The sequence below is a fragment of the Hipposideros armiger genome, unplaced genomic scaffold (genome assembly GCF_001890085.2).
Source record: "Hipposideros armiger isolate ML-2016 unplaced genomic scaffold, ASM189008v1 scaffold_209, whole genome shotgun sequence".
NCBI lineage: Eukaryota > Metazoa > Chordata > Mammalia > Chiroptera > Hipposideridae > Hipposideros > Hipposideros armiger.
In genome coordinates, this window is record NW_017731559.1 from 51,136 (window position 1) to 62,114 (window position 10,979).

General features: G+C 41.6%; 1 protein-coding gene across 1 annotated transcript; it reads right to left on the reverse strand.

The window, feature by feature from the left end:
• Window positions 1-3,115: 3,115 nt before the first annotated feature.
• CETN1 (centrin 1) lies at window positions 3,116-3,641 on the reverse strand. The gene has a single exon (XM_019653858.1). It carries the CDS (start codon window positions 3,632-3,634, stop codon window positions 3,116-3,118), a length of 519 nt encoding a protein of 172 aa, XP_019509403.1. The 5' UTR covers window positions 3,635-3,641.
• Between the last annotated feature and the right edge of the window lie 7,338 nt (window positions 3,642-10,979).

A 10,979-nucleotide genomic window follows, 5' to 3' on the forward strand; every position in this document is an offset into this window, starting at 1 on the left:
AAAGTGGAGAGAGATGAATACTATTTGTGGCCTTGAAACCAGCTGCTGTGGCAGGGACTGTAGTTTGTCCCTCTAATCTTCCTTTTATAAAATTCTCTCATGAATAGAGATCCATCAGAAGCCTGAATTAGCTTCTCCCAGAACTTATAAGATCTAAGAGGTAGAAGGCTGGACCTTAGTGGGAGCTGTAGGGCTCTTCCCAGATCTCCCCTCTGGCCCTGCACTTCAGAACTGAAGTCCTCTTCCCCCCAGGTGCTGGGAGTGTTGAGAGCTAACAGTTTGCAACTGAATTCCCCCTCCCAGTGATTACCCTTGGCTGAGGAGGGCCACCTTGCTCCAAGTCATACCCCTTTCCTGGGAACAGCTCACATCCAGTGATTGTCAATCAGTGAAAAATTTTAAAGGCCCAACTTCTTTGTCCCAATTTGGGATATCTCTGTAGGGTCATTCTTGCTCCAGAGCTGAGCTGAGGCCTTTGTCATGACTGCATCACAGCCCAACTCCTCCCTCTGCTCAGTCCTAGTTTCTTCCCTCCTTCACCCATGTGATCTGCACACAAAACCTGACTCAAGAGTCCACTTCCCGTGGAAACCAACCTGCAATAATCTAAAGAGTTGGGCCTATCCCTCCCTATATCTTCTTAGAATATAACTAAGATGTCTTTCAGAAAAAAAATTCCCTTTGCTGTCCTCTGCTCATTTGGGGCATTTGCTTTCTTGATATTAAATACAACCTTGATGCATTTATATTTTTATCCTTGACCTTATACTCTGCTTTTCATCTATTACATTTATCATTAGAAAGCAAAGGATTATCAATGAGTTCCCTACAGTTGCGTGTGTTTCTTTGGTATGCTTCCTGCTCCTTTGTTAGGACCATTTGTAACAGGCCAGTGAAAACTGCTTTTTTAGTTCGTTTCAAACTTTATAGCTGTGTTTCCTCATCTGCAAATAGGCATCTATAAATTTTCTTGGAGTCTTTTGTGTTCTACTTTTGTAGGCTACATGTCTGACCCAGCCAGACATGTGTGATTAGCTTCTCTTAGAATTCAAATGTCTAGGCCTGCTCTAGTTGTCTCCACTCCCTGCTTTGCCTTCTGTCCCCCAGAGTATGAGCCAACTGAGAAGCAAAACTAATAGCACATTGAGAGGTTCTTCCTTAGCTGTGCGTGGGATTCAGAAATATTCTGGAGCCCTCTTCCTTTGTGTGGGATGGGTTGCACCCTCAGGGCAACTCTTTTAAGTACTGGACAGTCACCTCCATGATTGACTCCACAGTGTCTGAGTAGCCTGACTGCTGGGCTTCAAGCTGGGCTCCTAGTTTGCACTTCTATCCTCTGATAGTCCAGCAGCCAGTCCAGCTCAGTTGGCTGAGGCTCTGACTCTTTCTCCTAGTTTCTGCCAACTTGCTTTATTTTTGGTATTTCTACCTTGATCCATATGTCGATCATGGGTCAAGACTGGTCAACAGGATGCCAGAAACTGCTTCCCAGAATAACACACTCCTCTTGCTCTCAGATCAGGCCCTTCACACTGATGCTGGCCCAAGTTGTACCTGAATTCTCTATGACTGCACCTGAGTCCACACTAAGACCTTGAACCTGAACTGTTAGCATTTACAGCCTGGATGGGTTCCCTGCCTGGTCCCAGCCACCTCAGCAAAATCCTCTCTCATACATACACCCATCACTGAATACCCACATATACCCATCACTTCAGCTAGTACTTCTGCTTTGACAAATTAGTCCCCATTAATGAGAATTAAGCCCAGAGTAGTAGTTCCCCTGATTAGATCCACCATTCTCTGAAGGGTAAAATTGCTGGCAAAGAATTTCAGCATTTATCTTAATGGGACTTTGTATGAAGATTTTAGTTTAGGTTTAGTTGTGACCAAAATATCTTACCTGTTTAATAGCTTTGTTGCACATTATCAAAAATTAGTTTAGGTTTCATCTCCACAGATAGATTATAATATCTTCTCATAATTATATTATTTAAATTTTTCCTAACTTCAGATTTGTAGATATTCAAAAGGGTATGTATCTTTTTTTGAAGCAAAAAAAAAAAAGAGGCTTAATTATTAACAGAAAACAAGTAATATTAACACATACACAAGCCACAGTGAAATAGCTTCCTGGGATTATAAAATAGAGAACAGTTTATATGCCAGACACTCTGGCATCAACTATATATCAGAAGGGGAAAAATATCAAGTATCAAGAATCAAGATGTTCTAAGAATTAGCAGGTAGATAGTGGCTTGTAATAAAGCAGTAATTAGTATAATAACTTGATCTTTCCAAGGACAGGTAAACCACTTAAAATGTATTATATATTTTTTTGGAATTTCCTAAACTAAGATCTTACATTTATAAATACTCAAGTTATAAGTTAGCTTACTATCTTAAACAAATTATACTTATCTTGGGCCAATATTATTTCATTTTTATTCTGTAGCCCAAGTATACATTCAGGCCCTGGAAAATCCTTAGTAGATGGTTTCCACACAAATGAAGAATCATTTGCATGTGATGAAGTCAGGGAACAGTCAAATTGCACAAGTTAGCACCACCCACAGGCAAGCCTCTACTTTGAACAGTATCTTTCCTGAGTTCAAGTAGGTGGCTTCACTGCTTTCCTTCAAATAGTAGTCAGTTAGGTGAGAAGCAATAGGTAGGGTACCTGCTGGCTGATTATAACTCATCATACTAGAACAATGATATGAATTTAAGGAATAATATATGAAGCAAGATAATTTAAGACCACCAAAGAAGTGACAAGGGAACTGCACTGCTATTTGTCCCAAGAAGTCATCCTGCATTTCAGTTTAATGGATGTCTACCAATGAAAGGCAAATGATGGACCAACTACAGCTTTTTATGGCCCCCCCCTTTTTTATTCAACCTAAAGTACTCCGGGTCTGCTCTTGAGAATTAAAGACCAAAACTCACGTTAAAAGCATCTTTAAAATTCTATATTTGAGCCAGAGATTTGGAAATAAAGGGATCTAGACAAATTGGGGGGTTAAGCTGTTCTCTAACTCAAGGTTTCAAAAGCAGAAGCTGGGTACCCAGGAAGTCACTCAACTTCTCAACACATGCTTGCAGAAGAAACTGACTAATAGAGGTTGGTCTTTTTCATGATGCGAAGAAATTCTTCCTGGTTTACTTCGCCATCTCCATCCCGATCGGCTTCGTCAATCATTTCCTGCAGCTCCTCATCAGTGAGGTTTTCCCCCAACTCATTTGCCACACGCTTTAGGTTTTTGAAAGAGATCTTCCCAGTTTCATCATCATCAAAAAGCCTGAAAGCCTTCAGAATCTCTTCTTTGGTGTCTTTTTCCGCCATCTTCTGAGTCATCACGGCCAAGAAGTCATTGAAGCTGATTTTCCCCGTACCTTCCTTGTCTACCTCGGAGATCATCTTCTTCATCTCTTCCTTCCTGGGTTCAAAGCCCAGCGCTCTCATGGCCACCTTCAGCTCCTTCACGTCGATGGTCCCACTTCCATCGGCATCGAAGAGGTCAAAAGCTTCGCGAACTTCTTGCTTCTGCTCTTCGGTGAGTTCAGGCTTAGGACCCACCTTTCTTTTCTGGCTAGTAGAGGCCACGTTTGGCTTCTTAAAGCTGGAAGCCATCTTGCTGTGGCGGTTATTACCTTTAACGGTGCCACAGCAGTCACCGCGCTCGCTCCAGCGTTCCCTCTCCCTTCCCCACCTCCACAGCGCGAGACTCGGCTCAGGGCCTCCCCTCATTCATTCCCAAGCCCTTCCGCTGCTCTATCCTAGTGAGGCCCAGCTCACCAATCCCAGCATGTCTGCGAGATCTTATTTCGTTATAATCCATAGCTCCCTCAGTGATTACCCAGTTTCCATGAGCTGAGGCCTGCCCGCAGCCACAGTTGTCTTCTATAATGCACTGGCACTTGCTAGTCTTTCCAGGCCATTTGTCAGAATCTATGGGACCAGGTTTATAGGGTTATTTAGAGGTTCTTTCTCTCTCCTTTTCCATACTAAATTAGAAAAAAAACCCAAACCTCTTAGTCTGAGGTTACCTAGGGTAAATTTAGGATAATCAAGATTGAGTTTGATCCTTTGGCATTAAATGTGGGGAAGGAGGAGGGGAGCATATTAAAAGTCACACCATGTGTTCAAATTGACATAAATGGAAAACAGATAAAATGGAAAAAGTTATGTATAAAATTTGTAGAAGTTTGTCTCCTGATATTACACTCAACAATAATAAAACTTCACTAGCTTACTTGGCACACACTGAAATATGAAATGTAATATCCAAATGTATGATTTACTTTCAATGTTTCCATTTTACATACTCAGTATAATTGCACTTGAATAACAGTCATAATTTCATTCACTAGGCTTTTGATTTGGGGTGGGGGGAGGTTGAAATACTGCATTCTGGTATTCTGGCATTGAAAAAAAAAATAACAAAAACTCTAGCAGCATATTACTCTCACAGTTTATCATCCAATCAGGGCTGTGCTGAAATCCACACTCTGGTTGCCCTGTTTTGGCAGTTGGCACAGCAGATGATGCAGAGCATGTTGGGATGCAAAATTGCCTCCTGAGAACAGAGGAGCGAGAGGAAATGGAAGGTGAAAAGAAAACAAAAAGACATCAAGTAAGCCCATAAAGGAATTACCTTTAGAATTGCTCTGTATTTCTTTAACTTTTTTAACAGTTAAAAAAAAAGAAAGCTGACATTTTTTAGCATTCTTTCAAAACAAAATCTCAATTTATCACTACTCAATCTGTCACAAGAAAGGGCATTTTCAAGAGGTTTTTTTCAAGAGTTTTTGAATCTCTAGAATCTAGAACAATGCTTGATACATAGTAAGTAGATTAGTAAATATTTACTGAATAAATGAATGACAATATTGGTCTTAAAATACTTCTGAATCATCAAAATAAAACAAACGAAACCCCCAAAAGATTAAATTATGCTAGGAGTGTTTCACAAATTTTGTTTTTTTAAAATTAGTGATCAGATATTGCTTACATGACATGTTTAATTAGCCAGATCTAACTACCTGCCCCAGTCCATATGTGACATAATGGACAGAGGGCCTGATCACAGAGTTTCCAAAGGTCAAGGAAACTTACTTCTAAAGTTGTCAAGCACTTGTCACAGAGAGTGTCAATGCAAAGTAGACTGGCAAGTAGGCACTGCTGCTGCCAATCTTCCAACACTGCAAATCCTCCTGTTTTCTTAACCAGGTCGAAAAACCTGGGATCTTACCCCAAGTCCATGCTTTATTATGTCTGTGACCTTGAGAAAGCCACTTAGCCTCCCAGACTCAGTTGAAGCATCTGCAAAGTAGACATAATAATACAGCTTCTTAAGAGGGCCCCTGTTCAATGAGCTACTCCTGGGACAGTTCGCTAATGGGGCTGTACATATCTGGGTAATTGTTTGTTGAATGTGAATTTCACCCAGACATTGTGCATTTCTTTTGACACTCATTTCTCTGCCCAAATTCAAGCCAAGCTATGATGTGTTGGGAAAACTAAAGTATAGAAGCTGCCTTATATAGAACTACATTTGGGCCAAGCTGCACTCAAAGCACAACGGTTGTCATAGTTTCCAGATGTGTGCAATCAACAGTCACAACTAAGGGCCACCAGGAGTTCCTTTCATAGAAAACAGTACCCTCAGCCAGAGTCAGTCCTTGGTAGGGAGTTACTTTATGTTCATAATCTGTAATCTGATTTAAAAAGGGAAGGAAAACTTACACTGATTATGTGCCTAGGATTGAGCTTGTTTCGTTACATTTGCTGTCTTTTTAAATCCTTGCTATCATTTCCCATTTTGCAGATGAAAAAATGGCCCAGGAGAGGACTGTAACATAGCCAGCGGTACACAGCCAATAAATGGTGGCTCTGGGATTTAAACCCTGGCCTGTCTGTGTCCAATGCTGAGGCTATGTTTACACTGTGCTGCCTTCTCCAAAAGTTGATACTATCACCAAAAAGTAGCATCTTTGGGAAGATATGATATTGATTTTCTTCCCTAAACCTAATAATAATTAACTATCTTGCCTAGAAAGAGTTAACAAGATTTTATAGGATCTCAGGCAGGGTCCCATTCTGGGGCAAGTCACTGAGAGAAAGAGTAATCTGCTTGGTATTTACATTCATTCTTCTTTAATTCTGCTTTACTCCATCCTATCCTTTCAGCTTTGGGTACAAGTTAGTAGGAAGGCGTCTGGCCAAAGTGCTTTTAATTGGCATTAATGAGAGTCTATATAGTGCTTGTGAAAATCAATTTCTTTGCTTTAATGTCACTTGCAAGTTCTATTAAGACTGACATAAAGTAAATGAAATGTCCAGGAAAATCAGTGGATATGAGCAGTTTTGTTTTTACACTTAAAATTCTTTGTACCAGAATGTCCTAGGTAATATACTAAATCAGTTGTTGATTATCTGAGAGGAGGAGAGGAGATGGTTGTTTAAATCTGGTCATGGAAGCTTCACAGCTGGAGTGGGGGTGGGAGAGGTGCTGGAATTCCACAACAGGATCTGGGGTCAGTTGAGACCAAGAGAAAGAACCCAGCAGCTTGCTTATTCTAGTTATTTGGTTTTCCATTTGACTTGCATGGCATGAAAAGGTGAGGCTCAGGAGCCTTTTAAAATTTAAGTTGCACTCAGCAAATTCAGTAAATTCCAGGTACCACCCAAGGGCAGAAAACATGCATAATAAAGTTTCTTTATTGCTGCCTATTTACTTTCCAACACATGCAGAATAGAGAAAATACAAATGCTTGACACTTCTAAATAAGCAGAACAACTGTGCTGGAGCGGTGACCCCCAAACCAACAATAACAGAACTAAACTATTTATTTTTGAATATGTGGAACCATTTACAAGAAACAGACTGAACAGCAAGAGTTTTACAATCCTGGTGGTCTTTGAGACTATGAGGTCCAGGGCAGTGACTCAGCGCAGGCCTTTTTGGCAAGCCCAGAAACAGACCTAAGTGTCCAGCCAAGGGCTACATAATTTCCCATTCCATGAATCCCAGAAATAAAGAAATACTCCTCTCAGATACAAAAGCAGACTGTGTTTTAGAAAAGAATTTACCAGAATTTGACACTACTTCTCAAACTTTCACCCAAATACTCCTAATAGTGAAGGAGAATTTAAACCACTCCCTTGGGACCCAGAGAAACATTTGGAAAAAGCCTACACCAAGTATAAAATGTCTTTATATAACAGGCTGGTTGAGTGGCTCAGTTGGTTAAGAGTTTGCTCAAGAGTGCAAGCTCTGAGCAACAGGGTCGCAGGTTCCATTCACGTCCTGAGCTGAGCTGCCGCTGAGCTGCCAACAGGTGGCAGGATGGCTCAGCTGGAAAAAAAAAATGTCTTTATAATCCTGTTTAAAATCCTTTTTTTTTTTAAAGATTTTATTGGGGAATTGGGGGAGGGGAACAGCGCTGGGAATTTGGGGGAAGGGGAACAGACAAGTTTCTGTCCTTTTGTTCTTCAGTCTAGTTGTGGAGGACATCGCTTCCCTGGCCCATGTTGGTATTTTCACTGCACTCTTCCCGGATGAGGCAGTCGCCTGCCGGCCATTGGATGGCCACTCTCGGAGGCTCATGGCAGCTCACGAAGGTGCATGCCAGCTGCAGGCCAGCCCCACTGCAGCCTACACTGTTGCAGGTGACTCACTGCAGCCCAGCTCCAGGTCAAGCTGTTGTTCACCATCTTAGCTGTAGAGGGCACAGCATCACTGGCTCTAATAGTGGGATCCGAACTGGGGCCCTGCTGCTCAGAGCTGGTGTCCCAAGCCAACTGTTAACCAATGCGCCACTCGGCCAGCCCTTATCTTTTTTAAAAGAATGAATTGTTCTGTTCCATAGCACATTTGCTGGTTCTATTATGGTTTTAAACGACTGAGTATTGAGCAAATTTGGTTCCCTCCAAAAAAAATGTTGTGACTTTAAGTGTGCCCTGAGAACATGACCAGGGACTAGGAGAATCTTACTGCTTTAGCAAACTGTCAGATGTGGGTTCCAATGTGGAGCTTGAAGTGAAAAAAATAAAGATCGATGATGTTTTCCCACCGCCCCAACCAAGATCCTCTCCACTTATACATCATTTAGGTCTCAGAGCCAAAGAAGAGGTAGAAAGGAAGGGTGAGAAGGAGCAGAAGGAAGATGAATGAATCTCCAGAGCATTTTGAACTCGAGGGGTAGAGTGAAATGAAATGCTTTCAACAAAAGAACGACTACCTACTCTTCCCAGAGCCCAAAGTCAGCCCAAATTAAGTATTGCTTTGATGGAAATAGGCTGAGTAAAGACATAATCTATGTTGATATAAACTCAAAGCAGAATCTCACAGGAGTTTTGATCCAGCAGTTCCCTACCATGTAAGAAATCTGCGGAGTGCCCACCAAGTGCAGACATGTAACAGAAAATGCAGCACCAAGAAGCCTGAGAGTGGCTTACTTGGATGTTGAAAACATCTGTGACCAAGCTATTGGTTTACTCTTTGATCCACCTTCTTTCATTCTCCAAGAGCCCTGAGACTTCAGCATCTAAACCTGACTCCTCTATTAAATGAGAAAAATTTTCCGCTCGCTAGAAGTGGGACGGTCAAAAGCCCAGAGGGGTGTTGGTAACACAGAATGAGCCAAGTGGACTGCATGTTAAAGGTACATTTAGGGATTAGCAGCGACCTGGAGAGTGTGTGCCCTTTTAAAAGTCATTGAAAGTCAAATTAAACAACAAAACAAACAAAATAACTGTGCAGGCCCAAGAAAAGAGTTCTTATAGAAAACAGGTCAGGCTGAACTTGGCCTAGGGCTGCATGTTATATTGTTCATCCAGTCTTTTTTCTGCTGGGGTTCAAGTAAGAAGGACACTTCGCAGACAAAAAGACAGAGCCAGAGGGAAAATTGAATTCTAGTCCAAAGTTCAGTTATGCCTAGTTCCTTTAGCACAGCATAAATATCTTATCGAAGGACAGATCATGCTATAGAACAGCTCATAAGTGAAAGTAAACGACTGCAGTTGTAGAAATTAATCTGTTTAGTTTTTGCCCCCCTGAACAAGCATGGAAGGAGAGGAGCCCACTCTACCCATCATGTCCCTGTGGCCTTTTCACCAGCACCCCTTTGGGCTTAGAGGGCCCCCCTGGTTGACAGTGAGGCTGATCCAGATACGGTCTTAGAGGCTACCCCTGAGGTCCTGTGTATGGCGCAGTGAGGGAGCAGAATAGTTGGGGACTGTGACCTTTTCCCACATATGCCCCAACAGCCATGTTTTCAGAAGTCTGCTCCCCAAATCACTGGAAATTGGGGAAACCAAATGAAAGTGACAGTAACACGTGACTTTTATGAAGAAAAAACTTGCATTAGCAAAAAAATTCTAAGAAGTGGATTTCAAATAAAAATCAGTTCCATGACTGCAATGTACGGTACATTTAAAAATAATCTTCTGAACTAAATTACAGTTCTACTGCATTTCAAAGTTTAGTAGTTGTGTCAGCAAACAAAACATCAAAAGAAACCAATAGGTCATGTTAGTCTCCTCTCAAGCAGCAACTAGAAATCCCTTCATAAACAAGTAATCATATTACGGCTCTCTCTTGCTATGCCTCCAAATAGGAAAGAGGATATAATTAGGACAGGAGGAGCTGATGTCTCCCTTATCCTTTCCAGTTGGCAACTGACCATCCCCATGGAGGCTTTTCATTTAGATGTTGATCAAACATCTTTTGAAACTCAGTGGGTTCAACACCCGGAATTGCTGGCCCTCCTATTTTCCACCATGTTCTACATTTGCTACTTTGCACCTACACAGCCCTTTCCAAATTCTTTGGTTTCTGAATCATTCTTTTCTGAAATCCACGTTCTTTTTTTTTTTTTTTTTCCCTTTGGTACCATCAGGGCTCCTTTTGCCCTGAATGCTGTACATGAGACAAAACTTAGAATGGGAAACTGGGTCATTTACTTCTGATACTGTTTTCAATTACACCTCACATGAAGTGTTTGTCTGCCAGGGTGATTTCAGGCCCCACTGCATTAGTGTGAGTCCCACATTTAAAGCTCCCCACATTCTCTAAGAACAGATTTCATATAGGCATTTTGAAAAATAATATTTTAAGGATAACAGATGGAAATGAAGCAAGGGGAGAAAGAGGAAGCATGTGAGCTCTTAGATATAAACTCACACTTCAAACTCATCTACCAACTTTGGTTGAAAAACACAAGGAGGTTATATATCTCACCACAGACCTGTCTTTGTGAATTTGTCAAAATCAGTGGTATTTAGTGAATCCTAAGAACGTGAGAGACAGTATTTAACCTCTCTTTCTGCTTTAAAATGGAACACCCTAATTTTCCAACACAGCCAAATTTTAGAGACTAAAGCATAAATAATATATTTTATGCTTGCGTATTGTTTGAAATAAAGGAAGAGTGTCCTAGAATTCCTGATTTATTAAGGATTAATTTAGAATACACAAGAACAAATAAATGCGAATTTAGCATGGGGGGGCACTCCAGAAATTTACAAGGCTAAGATTAATTCCTAGATAGATGGAATAAGATTGAGAACATTTTCAGGAGCTGTATTCTTTATTTTAACTGAAAAGCGGCTCTAGGGGTTCAGAATGAGTATCTCCAAAATGTGCCACTCTGGTATGCAGATTATTTTGAGCTGAAATAATCTGGCCTTTCCCTTTGCTACCTAAAAGAATTTAAGATAGAGGGTCTGGGGCCAGCTGAGTGGCGCGTTGGTTAAGAGTTGGCTTGGGACGCCAGCTCTGAGCAGCAGGGCCCTGGTTCGGATCCCACATTAGGGTCAGTGATGCTGTGACCTCTACAGCTAAGATGGTGAACAACAGCTCGACCTGGAACTGGGCTGCCATAAGTCGTGGCAATGGCGTAGGCTGCAGTGGAGCTGCAGTGGGCTCCAGTAAGCTACTGTGAGTGGCTGGCAGCCAGTGTGAGCTGCCAAG